Source organism: Oryctolagus cuniculus, chromosome 20 (genome assembly GCF_051225735.1).
Source record: "Oryctolagus cuniculus isolate XC-2025 breed Fujian yellow rabbit chromosome 20, ASM5122573v1, whole genome shotgun sequence".
In the NCBI taxonomy this organism is placed as follows: domain Eukaryota; kingdom Metazoa; phylum Chordata; class Mammalia; order Lagomorpha; family Leporidae; genus Oryctolagus; species Oryctolagus cuniculus.
Window position 1 is genome coordinate 17134721 of NC_142886.1, and position 24165 is coordinate 17158885.

Below are 24165 nucleotides of genomic sequence, written 5' to 3' on the forward strand. Positions count from 1 at the left end.
GGAGATATAGGGGTTCCAGTATTTTATGGAAATGTTTACATTTTATACAGTTAAAAGAAAGATTGTATGTGTACATTATTAAAGACTGCCCTATTGAAAAGGTCTGTTTGTTTCTAAGCCGGTAGAAAGTCTTACACCTTCCAATCAACTCAATCACCATATCAGCACCAGTTCTTTCAGTGGCATCATTACAATATATATTTTCTTTTATGTTCTAAAATACACAGGGTTTGTATCTATAGGCCAAATTTTCCAGAAGATCTTCAGAAATAATTGTCAGCCAGAATTATGTAAAGAATACATACTTGTGTCCACCTATCCATCCATATATTTATTTATACCCTGAAACATATTTAATATGGCTTGCCCATGCATAAACACAACAGAACTTTTTAAAATGTAAATATGGAGCTGGTGCCGCGGCTCACTAGGCTTCCTCTGCCAGTACACCCGGTTCTGGTCCCGGTTGGGGTGCCAGATTCTGTCCTGGTCGCCCCTCTTCCAGGCCAGCTCTCTGCTGTGGCCCGGGAGTGCAGTGGAGGATGGCCCAAGTCCTTGGGCCCTGCACCCCATGGGAAACCAAAATAAGCACCTGGCTCCTGCCCTCGGATCAGTGCGGTGCGCCGGCCGCAGCGCGCCGGCCACGGCGGCCATTGGAGGGTGAACCAACGGCAAAGGAAGACCTTATTCTCTCTCTCTCTCTCTCACTGTCCACTCTGCCTGTCAAAAAAAAAAAATGTAAATATGAAAAGTAAGGCCTGGAAGAATACAATGAAACTAAGCTGTGTTTAGTAAGCCTACTGAAAGATATCCTCAGATTGTCTCTGTTCTCAGGGGGAGCTTGATTTACAAACATCATGGTTTAAAGTTAGCATAGAAGTGTGCCCATCCCTATTTAATTGCCACTTAGAAGGAAATTTTTTCCCATCAGTCCTCCTAAAGAGGACCACAGTGAGGCATTCTTATAGATCACTCTTCAGTTGTTTGGTTAAATCCAATGGTGTGTTTTAGAGTAGCTAAAAAACATAATCAGCTGTATCTCTTTAGGCAATTCTTTTTAAGTAATTTGGTAATTGAGTTTTAATGTACTGTGTGTGTTTATACATTCTTGGAGTTTATCTTATTTGCTACTGCAGCTTTGGTTCCTAGAGTACTACTAAATACATAGAAGAAACAAAATAATTTTTTGTTGTTTAATTGGATAAATGTTAACTCTTTGAAATATCCTATTTTAAGTAAAATACTTTGTGTCAGCTCTCTGTCTTCTTTTCACTCCTTTCTGAATGAAGTGTGCTACTATACTTTGGAGTACATCATCTTTATTTGGACTCCTATATTCATAGTTTTTCCCCATGCCATAACAAAATAACTGAGGCTGGTTACTTTATAAAGAAATATATTTAGTTCAGAGTGTTGGGGCCTATCTGTTCAGCATCTACTGAGAACCCTTCCCCCTTGTCTGCATCATCAATGAAAGGGGAGCAGAAAGGAAACAGTGACATGCAGTGGGATACTTGGGGAGACGAAAAGCCAGAGCGATCAGGCTCCATCTAGCTTTTTATGTAGCTGTCCATTCTCTTGGGATAACTAACTTCATGAGACCAGCATTAATCCCTTCTGTAGGCAATGCCTAATTACTTTGAGCTGGCCCCCACCACTTCACGATTCCATAGGGTGCTAGCTCTGTGGCACAGCAGGTTAGCCACCAGCTGCAATGCTGGCATCCCATATAAATGCCAGTTGGAGTCCCAGCTGCTCCACTTCTGATCCAGATCCCTGCGAGTGTGGCTGGGAAAGCAGTGGAGACTCAGAGAAGCTCCTGGAGCTTCTGTCTGGCCCAGCCCCAGCCATTGTAGCCATTTGATGAGTGAACCAGAGGATAGACAATTTCCCTCCCTCTCTCTCCTTATCTCTCCGTAACTGCCTTTCAAATTAAAAAAAAAAAAATTAACAGATTTATTATTTAGTTGGAAGCTGGAGTTACAGAAAGGCAAAGAGACAGAGAGACAAAGAGACAGAGGTCTTCCATCCGCTGGTTCACCACCAAATGGCCACAGCAGCTGGAACTGGGTCGATCTGAAGCCAGGAACCTGGAGCTTGTTCCGGGTCTCCAATGTTGGGGTAGAGGCCCAAGGACTTTGGCCATCTTCCACTGCTTTTCAAGGCACATTAGCAGAGAGCTGGATCACAAGTGGAGCCAGCTGGGACTTGAACTGGCACCTAGATGGGATGCCAACGCTGCAGGCAGTGGCTTTACATACTATGCCACAGTGCCAGCCCCTAAAAAAATACTTAATGAAGGATAAAAAAAATTCCATCGCCTCTCAAAATTGCCAAACTACGGATCAACCTTCTAACACATGAATGGTGAGAGAAACTACATCCAGACCATTGCAAACCTGGAACTCATTGTGTTAACCATTACTTATATGACTTTTTACAGCGGTAATGAAATAAGTATTAACCGTCTCCAGAATTCTCTTAATATTTTCCTCAATAACATCTTCTTGCTTGGTTTTTAGGAATTTAAGATTTTAAGGTCCCTTAAAAGAAGTTGTAAATCTCAGTACAAGCAATTTATGATGCAGAAGTAACATTTCTTCTCAGAGGTATTAAAATCATACCAGATGGATTGATTTTGAAAAATAATGTATAGGGTTTTCATCATGCTATCTCAACATCTTTAAGCTTTTAACTTATATTCTAGTAACTCACTCCCAAATTTAGGAATTTAAAAACTTACTTTTTGCCGGCAAACAATGTGACATAACTGGCAAAGCCACTGCCTGTAACACTGGCATCCTATATGGGCACCAGTTCGTGTCCTGGCTGTTCCACTTCTGATCCAGCTCCCTGCTAATGGCCTGGACAAGCAGCAGAAGATGACACAAGTACTTGGGGCCCTGCTACCCAGATAGAGACACAGAAGAAGCTTCTTACTCTTGCCTTGCTCAGTCCTGGCTATTATGGCCATTTGGGAAGTAAACCAGCTGATAGAAGACCTGTCTGTGTCTCCCTCTCTCTGTAACTCCAGTTCTGATATATTTGTCTTTTTTAATTTCCTTTTTTGCTGCCTGCTGGTCTCCTATATTTAAAAAAAAAAAAAAAGATTTATCAATTTATTTGAAAGCAGAGTTACAGAGAGAGAGAAGGAGAGACAGTGACAAAGCAAGAGAGAGATCTTCCAACCACTGATTCATTCCCTGAAATGGTTGCAATGACCAGAGTTGAGCCAGGCTGAAACCATGAGCCGGGAGCTTCTTCCAGGTCTCCCACATGGGTACAGGGGCCCAAGCACTTGAGCCATCTTCTGCTGCTTTCCCAGGCACATTAGCAGGGAGCTGGATCAGAAGTAGAACAGCCAGGACACGAACTGGTGCCCATATGGGATGCACATTAGCAGGGAGCTGGATCAAAAGTGGATCAGCCAAGAAGTGAACCAGCACCCGTATGGGATGCCAGTGCTGTAGGCCATGGGCCACAGCACCACAGAGCCAACTCCCGGTCCCGAATATTTAAAGCAGGTTTTATTGAGACGCATTCTTTGCTAATTTTCCTTTAAATTTCTGCCATTTATAAATATTGCATTATACTGGACTAAAGTAGACCAGTAAATTGCATCAATTCTGGTAATGCTGAATTCTGCATGATATTAAATGATTAATTAACAATTTATTTGCACCTTTAACAGGTTTATTTACAACAACAATTAACATTTAATATATACTTGATATGTTTTAACTGAAGTGCCAAGTCCTCAACTTTTAACCAGAGTTGCATTTTTATTTAGGAATATCTTTCTCTATTTTTCTCCAAAATTTAGGGTTTTTTTTTGTCTTTCCTCTTATTTACTGGAATACTCACATTGCAAACTTTAGTCCTATATTTCTCACAATTATTGTTGCTTGATTCATTTGTAGAAATAGAACTTGAGAGTCATCACATCATGTATTTCCTTCCCAACTTTTAGCCTAAAACATGTCAACCATTTTATTACAGTATAACAAGATACCTCATTTTGTTGCACTTCAATTTATTATACTTTGCAAACACCAAGTTTTTCACACATTGAAGATTTATGGCAGCCCTACATAGAGCAAGTCTTTGTGTCTCTGTGTCATATTTTGGTAATTCTTGCAATTATTCAGACTTTTTCATTATTATTATATTTGTTGATCAATAAGCAGCTATCAATATAGAAGCAGGCCCATCCACCAAGAGAAGATTATGGCCAGCTGAAGGCTTACATGATTGAAGCATTTGTTTGGCAATAAAATATTTTTAAATATGTCCATTGATTTTTTTTGTTAGATATAATTGCATAGTTAATAAACTACACAGAGTGGCTGGTGCCGTGGCTCAATAGGCTAATCCTCTGCCTGCGGCACCGGCACACAGGGTTCTGGTCCCAGTTGGGGTGTCGGATTCTGTCCCAGTCACTCCTCTTCCTGTCCAGCTCTCTGCTGTGGCCCGGGAGTGCAGTGGAGGATGGCCCAAGTCCTTGGGCTCTGCACCTGCATGGAAGACCAGGAGGAAGCACCTGGCTCCTGGCTTTGGATCGGCGCAGCGTGCCTGCCGTAGCAGCCATTTGGGGGGTGAACCAATGGAAAAAGGAAGACCTTTCTCTCTCTCTCTCTCTCTCACTGTCCACTCTGCCTGTCAAAAAAATAAATAAATAAATAAACTATACATAGTGTAAGCCTAATTTTTATGTGCACTGGGACACCCAAAAAATTCATGTGACTTACTTTTATATACTTGTTTTATTATCATGGTCTAGAACTGAACTCAGAGTATCTCGAGGATTTGCTTATAATACGTATTTTGATTGACCCTCTGACAATGAAATTTTCCTGTCTTCTGCATTAAATCTTCTTTTAAAAATCAGTTTATATTGAGATATGAAAAATGTAAATGCTAAGCTGTTTTTCTAGCTAGTACATGGGAAAAGTTGACTTGATGACTTCTTGAGTTCCTTTTATTCATGTTACAAAAGCATAGAGCTAGGAGGAATTAGATGATCTCACATTTTCAGGGATTAATTCCAAGAGTAGGAGGCAAGGGCAGGTGTTTGGCCTGTAGGATTCCTAAACACCATACCCAGGTGTAAGTCTTAAATCTGCTCCCAGTTCAGCTTCCTGCTAATGTGTACCTTGGGAGACAGCAAGTGATGACTCAAGTAGTTGGATCCTTGCTATCCACCATGGAAGACACAGATTGAGTTTCTACCTCCTGGTTTAGGCTTGGCCCAACCCTTGCTATTGCAGGCATTTAGGTAGTGAACCAGCAGAAAGGAGATGCCTTTCTAATACACTCTCTTTCTCCCTACATTTGAAATAAACAAAATAACTTTTACTGGAAAATAACAGGAAAAAAAAAGAGTGTTGGGGAGTACATGGGACTAGGGCAGATTTCTTGCCCTGTGAGCTATTATAGCAGTCAGGCTTTATTTTTGTTGTTTAAGTTATTAGGCAAGATGAGATTTCATCAAATATTTCTGATCTTGTAACTACTTGCTAATAGAAAACTCGTCTGGATTTTCTTGGTCTTTGGGTTTTACTCAAAAATCCTGAACAACTGACTCTGGATAAAAAGATAAATGTCTGGGAACTACAAAGGATGACTTCTGCAAACCCTGGTTTATAATTATTTTTAAATAATTTTACTACTCTGCCTTTCTTTTTTGGCAAATTTCACTTAGTCTGCTATTTAATCTTTAATTACAGGCTACAAAAGAAGTGATAGAACGGGAAGCACCAGGGATGGCCCTGGCAATGCTGATGGGATCACTTAATGTTACACCTCTGGGCATGCTCTCTAGGTAAGAAAGTCACCAACATCTTGCAAAGAAAGTTAATGCCATACCACTAATCAGTACAATATACTGATAAGCCTAAGAAACTTAGGCACAACACTTAAATTTGCCCTCAGGTTTTTTCAAGACTTGAAAGAATTTTAATATCCTACCTATATCTTGGCCACAGTTTCAAATTCTCTTGGTGATATGATGATAATGATGATGATGATAAACTTAGAGAATGTAAAAAATTGATCCTAATCAAGAGCAGCGTCCAGTCTTTAAAAATGTGAAGTTATTTTTGTAATTGTTTCTAATCATCATTTGATATTCATTAATTACAGTGAAATGATAATTTAATAAAACAATAAAGCTTATTTTCTTGTTTATTTTGTTTATTTTAAATAAAGTTAGTAAGATAGCTTGTTCTCAGAAGTCAGGAATTTTTATTTCAGTTTGTAGATAGGTTTGTTAATATATAATCATAGAAAAAGCTCAATTCATGTTAACTCTTGGCAACTTGGTATAGCTGAATTATTATATAAAATTAATGGATTAATATATTCAAAACTATGCCTTGGCCGGCGCCGCGGCTCACTAGGCTAATCCTCCGCCTAGCGGCGCCGGCACACCGGGTTCTAGTCCCGGTCGGGGCGCCGGATTCTGTCCCAGTTGCCCCTCTTCCAGGCCAGCCCTCTGCTGTGGCCCGGGAGTGCAGTGGAGGATGGCCCAGGTGCTTGGGCCCTGCACCCCATGGGAGACCAGGAGAAGCACCTGGCTCCTGGCTCCTGGCTTCGGATCAGCGCTGTGCGCCAGCTGTAGCGCGCTGGCCACGGCGGCCATTGGAGGGTGAACCAACGGCAAAGGAAGACCTTTCTCTCTGTCTCTCTCTCTCACTGTCCACTCTGCCTGTCAAAAAAAAAAAAAAAAAAAAAAAACTATGCCTTTATTGATATGGATATTCATGTTCATCCTTAATCTGTTTTATTGTTACTGTTTTGCTAATTCTTAGATTAAAATCATGTAAATTAGGTCAGGATACATCATTTAAGTTAAAAATAGAAGTGTCAGGTTAGAATCTATTGATTTCCTGACTCTTGATTTAATAGTGGATCTCAGAGCAACCTAAAAACACACAGCATCTTTAAACTTGGTGGATTTCAAAATCACTCATAGTGATTGCATGTTGTGCACAATATGAACATAAAAGTAAATATGATTTCCATTTAATTATATGGAATATGAGTTATAATGTTCTTTCTGTTGCTTAAACTAACTTAATACCCTATCAATGGCAGCCACTTGAAGCACAGCTACAGGATAATGTGTGTGGATGATTTAATACTCTCTTGGCTGGTATATGGGCCATATTATAAAATTTAATTTTACAAGAGCAAATAAGGAATTAAAGTAGCCTAGTGGAGATTTTAAATTTAAAAGTCCATGCTGGTCTTTGAGTAATTCAAGTTGATTATTTTGTATTGTTCTTTTTTAAACCCTCACTGATGCTACCTACACATGTAATTTCATAGGTCACATTAGATACTTTTTTCCTTATGAAGTTAAATAGTGGTTTTTGAACATAAAAATACTCTTTCTGGTATACACAAATAAAGTCAAAAAGAAATTAAACTTCATTTTGTTAATACTTCCATAATGATGTTTTAATTCAATTAACATAATTATATACTTATTATCAATCCCCATTTTAAGTCTTAGGGATTCTTAGAAAGAGGAATAAGACATGGTTATCACCCTAAGGATCTCAGTTTAACTAGAGAATTACCTTTGCAACTGTTAAGGTAACACTTTAAATTGAATTCTGTCTTCATCTAGTGTCTAACATTGGTTTTTGCCTTACGAGATGGTTTCTCTGGATTAATTCCAGGTTTTCTTTCTGTATATCCATAATTACTGAGCACTGGACTGCTGAATAAATAGAAAATTAAATAGCAAGTGCTCATCAAGAACTTCATAATTAGTCTATCATCTTTTTTATTTTAAAGATTTTATTTATTTCTTTGACACAGACAGTGAGATAGAAACAGAGAGAAAGGTCCTCCACCCTCTGGTTCACTCCCCAAATGACCGCAAAGGCTGGTGCTGCACCATTCCATAGCTAGGAGCCAGGTGCCTCCTCCCAGTCCCCCATATGGGTTCAGGGGCCCAAGGACCTGGGCCATCCTCCACTGCTTTCCTAGGCCACAGCAGAGAGCTGAATTGGAAGAGGGGCAGCCAGGGCTAGAACCGGCGCCCATATGGGATGCCAGCGGCGCCGGCCCCAGTCTATCTTCTTTATCCTGAAGGCTTGGAAAATTGATAACTGCACCCAGTATGGTATTACCTTCTTCTGGTTTTTCATTCTGTTCATTGTTGATATAATTGTGATTTTTTTTTACAAGTTTTGAAATAGAAATAGTAGCCCACAATAATTACAGAAAAGGGAACTATGGAATATTTCCCTGGATGCTCATATTTTTGTGCTTCTCAAAACCTTTTGAAAATTATTTCAGTAACAGTCATGACTAGATTTATGATTCCTTTCTACAGTTTTGCATTTTGTATGCCCTTTTGGTTTAGTACATGCTTCCATTATGAAATGTGTCATTCCATATTATATAAATTGTTTTTTAAAAAATCCTGAAGAACAGGAGCTTTATCTTACTCATTTTTATATCCTCAGCTCCCAAATCAACTTTTGGCACATAGTAGGTACTCAAACTTTTATTGTTGTGTCTAATCTTGGTTAATCAGTGTTGCACCCTGGTTCTTTCTTATTTTTTTAAGATTTATTTATTTATTTGAAAAGCACAGTTCCAGAGAGAGAGGAAAAGGCAGAGGCAGAGGCAGAGGCAGAGGCAGAGGCAGAGGCAGAGGCAGAGGCAGAGGCAGAGGCAGAGGTAGAGGTAGAGGTAAAGGTAGGGAGAGAAAGAGAATCTTCCATCTACTGATTCCAGGAATCTCATCTGGGTCTCCCACAAGGATGCAATGGCTCAAGTACTTCGGCCATCCTCTGCTGCTTTCCCAGGCGCACCACCAGGGAGCTGGATTGGAAGCGGAGCAGCCGAGACTCAAACCGGCACCCATATGGGATGCCAGTGCTGCTACCAGTGGCTTAACCCACTACTCCACCACCAACCCCACACCCTAGTTCTAATAGCAATTTTTTTTTTACAAGTAAGGTAAAACATAAAGTTTATGCCTTTCCTTCCTGTTTCTATCTCTAGAGAGCAGCATTCAATAAAACATATTTTAAATCATTGCATCTGTTTCAAATGCTTTTTATCTACTTGAATAACTTAATACCTTCCAGGGTTGCTTTTGTTTTGTTGCTTTTTGTACAAGTAGGTTAGAAAGCATGAAGTGATGATTAAGAGCATCATCTCTGAAGCCAGATTGGGTTCTCCTCTGGTTCACTCATTTACTAGCTACTTAATAGTGTTTTTGTCCTCTCAGCTATATAAAAATGATGTTAATAGTACCAAATTTCTTGTATCAAATGATTTACTCCATGTAAAGTGCTAATAACAAGAGATTTATATTAAATCTTAAGTATTGATCATTGTTGTATTGCATTGTTAATATTTGAGAATTATAACTAGTTAAAATAAAACTCTCTCTTGGGGGCTGGTGCTGTGGCTCACTTGGTTAGTCCTCTGCCTGTGGCGCCGGCATCCCATATGGGCGCCAGGTTCTAGTCCCAGTTGCTTCTCTTCCAGTCCAGCTCTCTGCTGTGGCCCAGGTGTTTGGGCCCCTGCACCGCCATGGGAGACCAGGAGGAAGCACCTGGCTCTTGGCTTTGGATCGGCGGCAGCGCGCCAGCCGTAGCAGCCATTTGGGGGTGAACCAACGGAAGGGAGACCTTTCTGTCTATCTGTCTCTCTCGCGCGGTTTAACTCTGCTGTCAAATAAAAACAAGCAAACAAAAAAACTCTCTCTGAGCTTTCCTTCATCTGAAAATGACTTTACTTCACCTTTATTCCTGAGGGATATTTTCATTACATTCAGAATTCTGAGTTGACACCCATTTTTTTTAAGAACTAGCTTAATTCCACCACTGTTTTCTGGCTCCATGGTTCCTGAATGGAAATTCAGTCATTCAGATTGCTGCTATTCCCTTATGTGTGATTTTTCTCTAGCTGCTTTCAAGATTTTTTTTTAAAGATTTATTTATTTACCTGAAAGTCAGAGTTACACAGAGAGAGGAGAAGCAGAGAAAGAAAAAGAGTCAGTCTTCCATCCACTGGTTCACTCCCCAATTGCCCACAATGGCCGGAGCTGAGCAGATCTGAAGCAGGGAGCCAGGAGCTTCTTCCAGATCTCCGACATGGGTGCAGGGGCTTAAGGACTTGGGCCATCTTCTACTGCTTTCCCAGGCCACAGCAGAGAGCTGGATCATAAATGGAGCAGCCGAAACTTGAACCTGAGCCTATATGGGATGCCAGCACGACAGGCGGTGGCTTTACCTACTATGCCACAGTGCCAGCCCCATGAAGATATTTGTCTTTATCTTTTGTTTCACCAAGTTACGATATGTCTGGGTGTGGTTTTCTTTAAGGTTATCCCTTTGAATTTACTGAACTTCTTGAATCTGTAAGTTTATAACAAAATTTGGAGATATTTTATCTATTACTTTAAAAAATTTTTTTCTGCACCCAATCTTTTTTTCTGCACAATTGTGTTGTTATCTCTCTCTTTCTTTCTCTCTCTCTGTCTCTCTCTCTGTGTGTGTATGTGTGTGTGTGAATGTGCCTTTCAAATAAGCCAAATAAAATAAGCTTAAATAAATAATAAATAAAAATAAACATGACCACATTAAGCATTCTCAGGATAGGTAGCAACAGCGCTAGTGGAAATAAAAATTGATGCAAATGCTATAAAACTCTACATTTGGTTCTGTACTGAAAAATTGATGCAAATGCTATAGAACTCTACATTTGGTTCTGTACTGTAAAAAAGTAGCATTCAAACTTTCTGACCATAAGCCATAGCAAGATATATGCTTCATATTATAATCCAGAGCACATGCACATACACACACAAGTGTCTCTGAACAGGAGTATATTAAGTGAATATGAATATATTTTAACATATGTATACACATATATATATTAAAAGCACAAAAGTTTAATGAAACAATATTTATCCTAACTACAAGGAAAACATTCTGATGTTTTTGTTCTTTTTGTTTAAAATGCTAGTTATGACAAAATCAGTCAACTGCCTGTTGTGCTCAGTTTTACACTGCTATAACAAAATACCTAAGACAGGGTATTCATATAGAACAGAGATTTATTTCATACAGTGTGGAGGCTGGGAAGTCTTACTTGAGAAGCTTGTATCTAGCAAGGGTCTTCTTGTTGCATCATTCCCATAGCAGAAGGTCAGGAGAGCTTGCGTGGGAGACAGTCAGATTGAACGCAAAGCCTTGACACCTTTGACAACCCACATTAGTCCAAGCAGTGAGGACTGAGCCCTTGTTACTCGACACCTGCCATTAGATTTCACCCCTAATACTGTTGCATGGTGAATTAAGTTTCCATTGCATGATTTTTTTTTTTTTTTTTTTTTTTTTTTTTTTTTTTACGGGCAGAGTTAGTGAGAGAGAGAGACAGAGAGAAAGGTCTTCCTTTTTCCATTGGTTCACCCCCCAAATGGCCACTACGGCTGGCTCACTGTGCCAATCCAGAGCCAGGAGCCAGGTACTTTCTCCTGGTCTCCCATGCGGGTGCAGGGCCCAAGCACTTGGGCCATCCTCCACTGCCTTCCCAGGCCACAGCAGAGAGCTGGCCTGGAAGAGGAGCAACCAGGGCAGAATCCGGCTCCCCGACCGGGACTAGAACCCAGGGTGCCAGTGCTGCAGGCAGAGGATTAGCCTAGTGAGCTGCAGCGCCTGCCACCATTGCATGATTTTTGAGGGACATATCCAAGCCATAGCATGCACTATTAATTGGTTATGAACTGCAATTTTCAGAACACTACCCTAAAGAAAACCTTGCACATAAATACCAGGATAGAGATAAAGGAATATAATGGCAACAAACAGACACAAAAAATGTCTGTCAAGAAAATGTATAAATTGTGGTAGAGTCATTCTGTAGAATATTATACAGCAGTGAAAATGAACCACTGTTTTGTACATCAGCATGAGGGAATCTCAAACACAATGTTGAACGAGAAAACCAAATCATATAAGAATATATACACCTAAATAATATATATGAAATGCATGAAGTTTGTATACCTTAAATAAAAGGTTTCTAGAGGGAAAAAGCTATATAAATACATCACAGATGCAAAAGAAAAAAAACAAATTGAATTAAAAAGTCCACAAATCTGCACTGATACAATAAATAGAGCCATAGCTGCTAATCAACATAACCAAAAGGAAAAACTTGAAAATCATAATTTGACGGCCGGCACCGCGGCTCACTTGGCTAATCCTCTGCCTGCGGTGCCAGCACCCCAGGTTCTAGTCCTGGTTGGGGCACCGGATTTTGTCCCGGTTGCTCCTCTTCCAGTCCAGCTCTCTGCTGTGGCCTGGGAAGGCAGTGGAGGATGGCCCAAGTGCTTGGGCCCTGCACCCGCATGGGAGACCAGGAGGAAGCACCTGGCTCCTGGCTTTGGATTGGCACAGTGTGCCGGCTGTAGCAGCCATTTGGGGGGTGAAACAACAGAAAAGGAAGACCTTTCTCTCTGTCTCTGTCTCTCTCTCTCTCTCTCTATCTCACTAACTCTGCCTGTCAAAAAAAAATCATAATTTTAAAATTGTAAGTTTAATCATAATTAAATGGGAGCCTCATATATGAAGTTTAAGATTATCAATAGAAAGTGTTTTGAAGAATAAGTCATTTTGTGTAGTCAATTTATGACCTCGTGTATTAATTATTAATTAAACATTTAAAAATAAACATTTACTATAAAAATATATATACAATATGACTTCATTTATGTAAATTTCAAAAACATGCTAAACTGAACAGTAACTTTAGATAAGTGTGTGTAGAAATGATTTTTTCTTTTTTAAATTTTGTGTAAGGTAAAGTTTCATGTATTTCATCTATATAGATTTAGGAACATAGTAACACTTCCCACGCCACCCTCCCTCCTGCCCATACTCCAACTTTTCTTCTTCCTCCCTCTCCTATTCCCACTCTTAATTTTTATAAATATCTATTTTCTGTTTACTTAATACTTGTAAGGTTAATCCTACACTAAATAAAGAGTTCAACAAATAGTATGAAGAAAAAACACTATTCCTCAACAGAAGAGACAAGGGCTGTAAACAATCATCGAATCTCAAAATGTCCATTTCACTCAATACATTACATTTTAAGTACTCTACTAGTTACCCTAGATAAGGGGAAACATATGATATCTGTCTTTTTAGGAAAGTATTTTTAAAAGTAAGCAAATGATTGATATTTGTGCCACATGGATGAACATTGAAAGCATTATGGTAATAAAAGATGCTAGTTACAAAAGATCACATATTATACATGAAATGTCTATAATAGCCAAACCTAGAGAAACAGAAAGTAGATTTGTGGCTGCCTAGAGATAAGTATTTGGTAAAATATGGAGTGATTAATATTGGGTATGGATTTCTTGCAAGGGGTTATGAAATGTTCTAAAAATAATTGTGTTAATGGTTGCACATCTCTGTATTTAGTTTAAAAACCATTGAATTGTATACTTCAAGTGTGTAAATGGAATGATATATGAATTGTATCTTGATAAGGCTGTTGAAAACAAAAGAATGATAATTTTGCAATCCTGGATAATAATTACCTGGGGAAGAAGGGCAAGACACAGAGCTTTTTTTTTTTTTTTTTTTTTTTTTTGAGGATACCAGAAGTACTCCTTTTTTTCACCTAGATAAGATGTATATCAGTTTGAGTTTTTGCTGTTACTGTCTGTATTTTCTATGCATGTTTTAAATTTTTGAGTACTTAATTAAAATTTCTGAGGAAAGCAGTATTTTTCATTTTCTTCTATACCTTCTCTGTTGTGATCGAGTTGAATATAGAACATTAACCTTCTATATATGTAAATTGGGACCAGTTTTCATCAAAATACATACTATTTAAAAACTATTATTTAGGCCGGCACTGCAGCTCACTAGGCTAATCCTCCGACTGCGGCGCCGGCACCCCAGGTTCTAGTCCCGGTTGGGCCACCAGATTCTGTCCCGGTTGCTCCTCTTCCAGTCCAGCTCTCTGCTGTGGCTCAGGAAGGCAGTGGAGGATGGCCCAGGTGCTTGGGCCCTGCACCCGCATGGGAGACCAGGAGAGGCACCTGGCTCCTGGCTTCGGATCAGTGCAGTGCACCAGCCATGGCGGCCATTGGGGGGTGAACCAATGGAAGGAAGACCTTTCTCTTTGTCTCTCTCTCTTACTGTCCACTCTGCCTGTCAAAAAAAAAAAAACTATTATTTATATATTACAACTTCCAAAAGTATTTTGGAATAAAGTAACAGTCACATTATATTCTTGGACTATCAGAATACACTGAACTATAAGCAGTCTACTATTCATCATCAACTTTGCAACCACACTGATTCATCCCTGGTATTATTTCAAAATTTTCCTAACTGTCTTCAGTCAACTTTCTTCTTTGTGGTAAAAAAAAATACAAATATCAACACGTTATTCCTTTGATCAAAACTCTTCAATGGCATCTCATTTTCCATTGAGGATAAAGTTTAAGGACAGGCCGGCGCCGCGGCTCACTAGGCGCTGTGGCTCACTGGCTCACTTGGCTAATCCTCCGCCTTGTGGCGCCGGCACACTGGGTTCTAGTCCCGGTCGGAGCACCGGATTCTGTCCCGGTTGCCCCTCTTCCAGGCCAGCTCTCTGCTGTGGCCAGGGAGTGCAGTGCAGGATGGCCCAAGTGCTTGGGCCCTGCACCCCATGGGAGACCAGGAGAAGCACCTGGCTCCTGGCTTCGGATCAGCGCTGTGCGCCAGCTGTAGCGCGCTGGCCACGGCGGCCATTGGAGGGTGAACCAACAGCAAAGGAAGACCTTTCTCTCTGTCTCTCTCTCTCACTGTCCACTCTGCCTTCAAAGAAAAAAAAAAGTTTAAGGACAAAGACTGAATTCATTTTTTTTTTAAGATTTATTCATTTATTTGAAAGGCAGAGATGGAGGAAGAGGGAGAGAGAAAGACATATTTTCCATCCAAAAATGGCCGCAGCTGCCAGGGCTGAGCTGGGCCAAAGCCAGGAGCCTGGAGTCTCCTCCAGTTCTCCCATGTGGGCACAAGGGCCCAGTGTCCAGGGCATCCTCTGCTGCTTTCCCAGGCGCATCAGTAGGGAGCTGGATCAGAAGTGGAGTAGTCTGTTATCGAACTGGCGCCCATATTGAATGCCAGCATTGTAGTCAGAGGTCTTACCTGCTAAACCACAATGCCCCAGGACTGAATTCTTTAAGATTGCTTTCCAGGCCTATATAATTTGTTTTTGCTCATCGTCTTTTAAGAACATATCCCACCTACCCTCATTGTTACCATACACATAAGATTCTCTTGCTAGCTTTTGAGTCCTCTGTACATGATATGTTCTTGCTACTCTCTTTACCTCTTAAACACATCCTATTTTTTTTCAGGTAGCGGATTAGATTTTCCTTCCTTTTGGAAGCCTTCTAAACTACCCCAGCCTTCCCCCATGTATGAATAAATGTTCTATTGTCCCCATTAATTTTTTGCTTAATGTACCTATAGCATTTACTCAACTATATTAACACTTATTAAGTTTTTCTGTAAACTTAACTGCACCAAGGCAAAATATTTCACTCACTGTTGTAGCCCCATTGCCTAGCCCTGCCTTGTCCTCTAAGTATTTAATATTTGTTGAATGAATGAATGAATGAATAAATGAATTCTGATGATCATGCTTCATATATATGAGGATTTTTAAAAATTTTTATTTATTTGAAAGACAAAGTTACAGAAGGGGGTGGGTGCAGAGGCCCAAGCACTTGGCCATTCTCTGCTGCTTTCCCAGGTGCTTTATCAGGGAGTTGGATTGGAACTGGAGCAGCCAGGACTGGAACCAGCACCCGTATAGGATACTGATATTGTAAGTAGTGGCTTAACTGGCTATGCCACAATTCCAGGCTCCAAAATATTTTTAAATTGCAAAAATAAGTTAAATTATCTTAAAATTAGTCTGCAATTAAGCTCAAATTTTTGTGTTCATATTTTATTTTTGTTTCCTGCCAGAGTTCCATTACATGAGTTTATTTTGAATTCATTAACAATTTAATCTAGTATTCCAGCTTATACATTAGCTTGGTTTACCTGCTTATAAAATATATTCTTGGGCCAGTGTGTGGCATATCATATAAAGCCTCCATCTGCAACTCCACCATTCTATCTGGGTGCCAGTTCATGTCCTGGCTCCTCCACTTCCCATGCAGCTCCCTGCTAATGACCTGAGAAAAGCCTGAAGAAAAGCGGAAGATGGCACAAGTGTTTGGCCCATGCCACCCATGAAGAAAACCCAGATGAAGTTCCTGGTTCCTGGCTTCGACCTGGCCTAGCCCTGGCTGTTGCAGCCATCATGGGAGTGAACCAGCAGATGGAAGATCTCATTCTCTCTGTCTCACTCTGACTTTCAAATACAAATAAATAATTATTTATATATGTATATATTTATGCACATATACATATTTATATTCATATATATGTATATATACATACACTTTCGGGGGCTGATGTTGTGACATACCAGCTTAAGCCATCTGCTGCAGTGCCAACATCTCATCTGAGCATCTGTTCTAGTCCCAGCTGCTCTGCTTCTTATCCAGCTCCCTGCTATTGCACCTGGGAAGGCAGCAGAAGATGGCCCAAGTACTTGGACCCTACCACCCAAATGGGAGACTTAGATGGAGTTCCAGGCTCCAGGCTTAGGCCTGGCCCACCTCTGGCCATTGTGACTTTTTGGAGAGTGAACCAATAGATGGAAGATCGATCCTCTCTCTCTCTCTCTCTCTCTCTCTCTCAACCTCTCCCTCTCCTTCTTCCCCTCCCGCTCCCCCCCCCCTCCCTGTCTCTATCTTCCCAGTAAATTTGCCTTTTGAATCAATAAGTAAATCATTTTAAAAAGAAAAATAAATAAAATATCTTCCCTTTAAAAAAACTGCTTTGCAGTACAATTTAGTTTTGAATATGCCTGGCTTCTTATGCTTCTTATGATGTGATAAAGCAGCTAAAAATTCTTTCAGGAGAAATACATAGGTGTAAGCCTGAGTTTGTCCTCAGAAATTAAAAAGGAAGGGATTAGCATTGTGGTATAGCAGGTAAAGCTGCCACCTGTGATGCCAACATTCCATATAGGCATCGGTTTGTATCCTGGCTGCCCAGCTTCCAGTCCAGCTCCCTGCTAATGGTGTAGGAAAATAGTGGAAGATGGCCCACGTTTTGGGGCCTCTGCACCCATGTGGGAGATCAAAGTTCACAAATGATGGAAATGTTACTGCTCCAGAGACCACACTTTAAAAATCACTTCAGATTGCAACTTTTCTCCACTGATAATTCTTATTTCACATTACTTCTCTCTATAAATGCAGTATACTCTCACAAGAGCTATATAAGTAAAATAGTCTGATTAACATAAACAGCATCAGGGCCAGTAGGGGTAAAATCATGCAGACTGTATGTAGAAAAGGAACTACATAAGGGGCCGGCGCTGTTGCGTACTAGGTTAATCCTCGGCCTGGAGTGCTGGCATCCCATATGGGCACAAGTTCTAGTCCCGGCTGCTCCTCTTCTGATTCAGCTCTCTGCTATGGCCTGGGAAGGCAGTGGAAGATGGCCCAAGTCCTTGGGCCCCTGCGCCTACATGGCAGACCTGGAGGAAACTCCTGGCTCCTGGCTTCAGATCTGCTCAGCTCCAGCCATCACAGCCATTTCGGGAGTGAACCAGTGGATGGAAGACCTCTCTCTCTGTCTCTCCTTCTTACTGTCTGTAACTCTTCCTCTCAAATAAATAAATAAATAATCTAAAAAAAAAAAAAAAAGAAGAAGAAGAAAGAAAAGGAACTACATAAACACAAGGTAGGATAGACTTACCAAGATTCCAAAGGCATGTATCAAATTTTCTGTACCTCAAATTATTTTTCCATATATCCTTAAATGCATTTTTCTCTCCTTCACAGAAATGGTGAAAGCATACCATGCAATAATTGTTATGGGAATATTTCTAATTCTTATGAAGAAAGATACTACAAACTTCCTAAAGTTGTCAATAATATATTCTACTAGGCAATACTATGCTGTTAGTTAAAATTTCAGGTTTTACACATGAAATCGAGGATCTTAATGACATTCCAGCACAAGCTGGGTGAAGCAGCAGTTAAAGTGTTGCTTATGATGACCACATCAGATATTGGAGTGCCAGTTTGGGTTCCAGCTACTCTGCTCTTCCTATCCAGCTTCCTTCTAATGTGTCTGGAAAGGCAGTAGTTGATGGCCCAAGTACTTGGGTTCCTGGGTGTGAGATACCCAAATGGAGTTCCTGGCTCTTGTTTTTGTTGTTATTGTTGTTGTTATTCTTGTTGATTTTTGCCTTGCCCAACCCAGCTTTGCAGGCATTTGAGGAGTGAGACACCAGATGGAATAACTGTCTTTCTCTTTCTGTCAATCTGGCTTTCAAATAAATAAGTGAATAAATCTTTTTTAAAAATTGATGATATTCTAATAATATTTATGATGATACTAGAATCAATTAGCTGTCCATTTAATAAAAATTACAATATAGCACTTCATTTGGGAAAGCAAAGCAAAATTCCTAAGTAAATAGGAACATATCAAGAACTGTATAATTAGGGTCGGCGCTGCGGCTCAATAGGCTAATCCTCCACCTGCGGCGCTGGCACCCCAGGTTCTAGTCCCGGTTGGGGCGCCGGATTCTGTCCCGGTTGCTCCTCTTCCAGTCCAGCTCTCTGCTGTGGCCCGGGAAGGCAGTGGAGGATGGCCCAGGTCCTTGGGCCCTGCACCCACATGGGAGACCAGGAGGAAGCACCTGGGCAGCCGTAGTGGCCATCTCGGGGTGAACCAACAGAAAAAAGAAGACCTCTCTCTCTCTCCCTCTCTCTCACTGTCTAACTCTGCCTGTCAAAAAAAAAAAAAAAAAAGAATAAATTCTGTCTTAGGTTTTAGGAAAATATTTTTATGTGACTAAAAATCTTAGCTGAAAAATTTTTAATATAGCCTGAATAATCTCTGTTGTCAAACATGAGACTGAGATAATACAATCAATAAAAATCAATTAGTGATAGTATAATTCCCATTTTTTTATGAAAACCAGTACATTGACTATTAACTCCAGTCTTCGAGTGCTTTTCCACTCTTATTTTCCTTATTTAACCAATTAGCTTAAATGTGGCCTGGAAATTGTCAGTGACTCTGAAAGGCTTTTCTATGAAAGCGCCTATGATTATCAATGAACCTGTTAATGGTTGAGCTCTCCAACCTCTTTCCCACTGCCACTTATTTGTGTAAAACATTGTTTTCCTTTAAAACTTCCAGACTTCCTGAGAAGCAAGAACTTAAATCTAAATCTCTCTCACCTCTTAAGTACTTTTTTGAACATAAATATTACTGCACTTGGCAATTTTATGTACTATCTCATTGAATTTTTATAACTGTATGAGATATGATAAAGCTGAAGCTTTACATAAAAGGTAATTTGTTGGGCCCGGCGCTGTGGCAAAGCTGGTTAAAGCCCTGGCCGGAAGCACTGGCATCCCATATGGGCACTGGTTCTAGTCCCAGCTGCTCCTCTTATGATCCAGCTCTCTACTATGACCTGGGAAAGCAGTAGAAGATGGCCCGAGTCCTTGGGCCCCTGCACCTGCGTGGGAGACCCGGAGGAGGCTCCTGGCTCCTTGCTCCTGGCTCTTGGCTCCGGATTGGCGCAGCTCCGGCCATTGCAGCCATCTGGGGAGTGAACCAGCCGATGGACAACCTCTTTCTCTTCTCTGTCTCTACCTCTCTGTAACTCTTTCAAATAAATAAAATAAATCTTTTTAAATAAAAGGTAATTTGTTAATGGTATAATTGGTTTAAATAAGCTAATTTATTCTGATTCCATGTTAATTGCAGTTTTCCAAAACAGCATACTATTACTGTAAACGCATTGGCCAGAATACCCAATTTCTATAGCAGTTGCTAAATTAATTACTGTATGAATGTTATTCCTGAAAGTTGTTTACGTGTAAAATAAAATGATTACCCTTTGTTACTGAATCATTTAAACAAGTGTTCATTGCAAGTTAGTATTCATCTACTTTTTTTTCCTTTCAGGCCTGTATGTGGAATTAGAGGGAAAACTCTTATAATTAACCTACCTGGTAGCAAGAAAGGATCTCAGGTAAATAACCTTTACATTTATATGGTTTAATGTAAGGACTTGTAATCAGCTGTGAGAGTTAATCACCAAAAGAAGTTGGAGCCTTCCACAAGACTGTCCTCACTTCTAACACCAAATCCAAAAATGGGAATTCTCCAAATCACCTTTGGGTTCAGTAGTTTACTAGAAAGATTTAACTCACTGGAAGTTATTATTCTCACAATTGTAATTTATTACAGGGGAAATACATAGATTAAAATTAACCAAAAGACATACATAAGACAATCCAGGAAATATACCAGAAGTACAAATAAGTGTTATTACCTCACTGTGGAGTCATCAATGCATTATTATCTCCTAGTACTGTTATGTAACAATACATGTGGACCATTGCCCATCAGAGAAGTTCACCTGAGCTCTTCATTCCAGAGTGTTTTTGGAACTCATCACACATTGCCTATGTGGCTGGCCTTTTGTTTTCAGCTGTGCCCATAGTTGGCCTGATATATTTAACCCAGTTTTAGAGGCCAAACCAATACCAATAAAACCCAAAGTTCCCATCATAAATAACGTTTTTAGAAATTCTGGTGACTGCCGCCTCAAACCAAAGACATTCCTATCACACATGACATTCTAAGGACCTGGAGATCACCTCCCAGTAGCTGAAGACATCACTCTTCAGGTGATGCTAATTCTTCACTACATAGGGTATTCTCTGACCTTTGGCCAAGATTTTCTTACAGCTAAACAATCATATTATTTGGAAAACTATACTTATAATAGCATTTATATGACAGATACAATAATAGTATCAGTCTGCATATGGATAATATTTGGAGGAGGCAGTATGTGGTATAGATAAATTTAGGGAAACAGGTTTATATTCAAACAGGATAGGCCACATTCTTTCCAGGGGGTCACTTACAGGTTCTTGGTATAAGCCCCAGTCTTCACTATATGTACACCTAACGTTCAGCAACTTAACAACCTGTGTGAGCTCAAGGGATCTTATTAGTTCCTATTTAGCATGTCCAGTCAGAACAGTAAAGAGGTGATTTACATGTTCTCTGTTTTACAACATTAAATAGGGGAAGTGTTTCTCAGTCAAACATATTTTCCATCCCCATAATACATTCAAGTAAAAGGGACTCACCTACTTCACATAATGTTGTTTCTCTAGACGTTCTAATTTTCATCCAAGCTTTCACCTTAATTCCACCAAGTAATATTACTGTTTCCAGCTAATTAACTACCTCATTTGGGACTTCAACAGGCTTTTGAATTTAAAAAAAAATTTTTTTTTCTTCTCCACTCTCTGGCTATTTTTACCAAATTCATATGCATGTGGCCATGTAGCTCCAGCCCTAGTATAGGCTATGAAACAGACCTTTTTCCAGCCATTATCTTGACTAGGTTGTAGGACAATCACCTCATACAATTTAAGGTCATCCAAACTTCCAGGTTTTTTAATTCCTCCAAACTACAGTAAATAGAGAATATTTGTTTAGGATTCTTCAAGATTCAATGTTGGGGAACCAGCAGGGATTCCCATCTGTCCACCCGATCTACAATAGTGCCACAGTAAGATCTTTGTTTGTACCCATCAATGTTCACTTTTTTTTTTTTTTTTTTGACAGCCAGAGTTAGTGAGAGAGAGAGAGAGACAGAGAGAAAAGAGAGAAAGGTCTTCCTTTTTCCGTTGGTTCACCCCTCAAATGGCTGCCACAGCTATCGCGCTGCAGCCGTCGCACTGCGCTGATCTGAAGCCAGGAGCCAGGTGCTTCCTCCTGGTCTCCCATGCGGCTGCAGGGCCCAAGCAACTGGGACAGAATCCAGTGCCCCAACCGGGACTAGAACCCCAGGATGCCGGCACCACAGGCAGGCAGAGGATTAGCCAAGTGAGCCAGTGAGCCACAGCGCCGCCGGCCAATGTTCACTTTTTTATTCATCCATTCCTTAATCACCATTTAAATATTTGTACTCTGCTGAGAAAATTACTTCCCTTTCCTGTCCCCATTCCCTTTTGAGTCAGTCTAATTTGATTCACGATGTTGTTCCAACATAGCTTTTTTCTTTGGAAATGGTTCTAAGACTAGTGACTGTGTATCAGACCAACTAGAATTCAAACATAGCCTCATGATCTGCCCCCAGCATTGTCCCTTACCTTCCTTTTCAATAGTACAAATAACAATAACCACAGGATCCATATTTAGCTTATTTGTTATTTTTTTGCATTTCTTCATACATCTATTGAAATAACTCCTTGGGAAATGGATCCATCATTTACCAATTCTATTGGTAGCATTTGTCATCAGCAACTAATTGCAACACAACTCCAACTTCTTGTTGGAGTGTGACACTGTATTCATCTAGAAATCAAAGGCTCATCATCTTGTACTCTCTTCCTTCTTCCCAAGGCATGTATTTCAATGAGTCAAGGTCTTTCTGGCCAACTGAAAAACAAAAAAAAAATAGTCAACTACAGAGTTGGAGCACTCCAAAATAGTGTCCTCACTTTCGGCACCAGCTACAAATTCAGAAGATTCCTAAACCACCTCAGGCTTAATAATTCACTAGGACTCACAGAACTCAATGAAAGCTGTTATATCTACGATTATTGTTTATTACAGAGAAAATTTACAGATGAAAATCAGCCAAAGGAAAAAAGTGAATAGGACAGAGTCTAAAAGGGGTACCAAAGGAGGAGCTCCACTGTGCTTTCCACCTGGAGTCATGGACATGTTATCTTCCTGGCGTCTGTCTGTGACAGTGCACACAGAGTATTTCCACCTAAGAATGTTCAACTGAGGCTTTGGTATTGAATTTCTATTGAGTCTCAATCACATACTGCTAATATAGCTGATTCATCTTCCTGCTTTTCTTGGAGGTGAGGTTGATGCCTTTAGTGTCTGGTTCCTTCTGGAGGCAAAATGATGCCATATTGCCTATAGTCCTCAAAGTGAACCACATTGTTAGACTGTCTGGTGGCCAAAATCCCCAGGCAAATAAAGGCATTCCTGTCAGGCATATTCCAAGGGCTTAGAGATCACTTCCCCAGAGAGCAGACCTCTGTGGTCACGGTTTAATTCTTCACTGCACAGACTAAACACTAAACTGACTGAGCTGTACAAAATGGAGTCAAAAGGTTGGATCTCGATCATGGAATTCCAGTAACCCTCCAAAAAATTTTAAGATATTTCTTTACAGCTTTGATTTTAAGATTTACTTTAAATGTGAAAGAGGTGGTAGGCACTGTTACACAGAGGGTTGAAACACCTTCCTCCTGTATTGGGAGTTCTGACTCAAGTCCAGGCTACTGTATTTCTGATCCAACTTCCCCCTAATGCACCTGAGAGGCAGCAGATGATGGCCCAAGTTCTTGGGTTCCTGCCACCCATTTAGGAGTCCCAGACGAACTTCCTGGCTCCTGGCTTCAGCCTGGCACAGCCCTGGCTATGTTTGGGCATTTGTAGAGTTGAACCAGAAGATGGAAGATCTCTCTCTCTCTCTCTCTCTCTTTCTCTCTTTCTCTCTTTCTTTCTCTTTCCCTCCCACCCTCTCTCTCTGCTTTTCAAATAAATAATTCTTTTCTTTAAAAAAATGAAAGAGAAAAACTTATTGCCTATTCCCCAAATGTATCTGGCCCTGTTTCTGTTTTTTAAATTTTCACCTATTCTGTTCGGGTGATTTATTACAGAAAATAGTGGGCATCTGACCAGCAGATTACATTTACTTTTATTCAGAGCTCTTTATAAGCTTATTTTTATTTTATATCTTGTACCTAGCTATAACTTTATGATGATGATCAGAACTTCAGCTTGCTGAACAAAACAACCTGGTCCTCATATGACTTACTATTTCTAGTGTCCTGCTCTAACTAAAATTATGAAACTTAGGTTGGGTCTTTTTTTTTTTTTAAGATTTATTTACTTATTTGAAAGAGTTATACAGAGAGAGAAGGAGAGGCAGCGAGAGAGAGAGGTCTTCCATCTGCTGGTTCACTCCCCAGTTGGT

General features: G+C 40.2%; 1 protein-coding gene across 26 annotated transcripts in view; it reads left to right on the forward strand.

The window, feature by feature from the left end:
- The window catches only part of GPHN (gephyrin), a 568860-nt gene that overhangs the window by 307506 nt on the left and 237189 nt on the right, over positions 1-24165 (forward strand). For all 26 annotated transcript variants that reach the window (XM_051826366.3, XM_070065114.2, XM_070065116.2 and 23 more), the window contains 2 exons: positions 5727-5821; positions 20106-20172. In XM_051826366.3, the coding sequence (XP_051682326.1) occupies positions 5727-5821; positions 20106-20172 (162 nt within the window). The remainder of the gene's footprint in view (positions 1-5726; positions 5822-20105; positions 20173-24165) is intronic.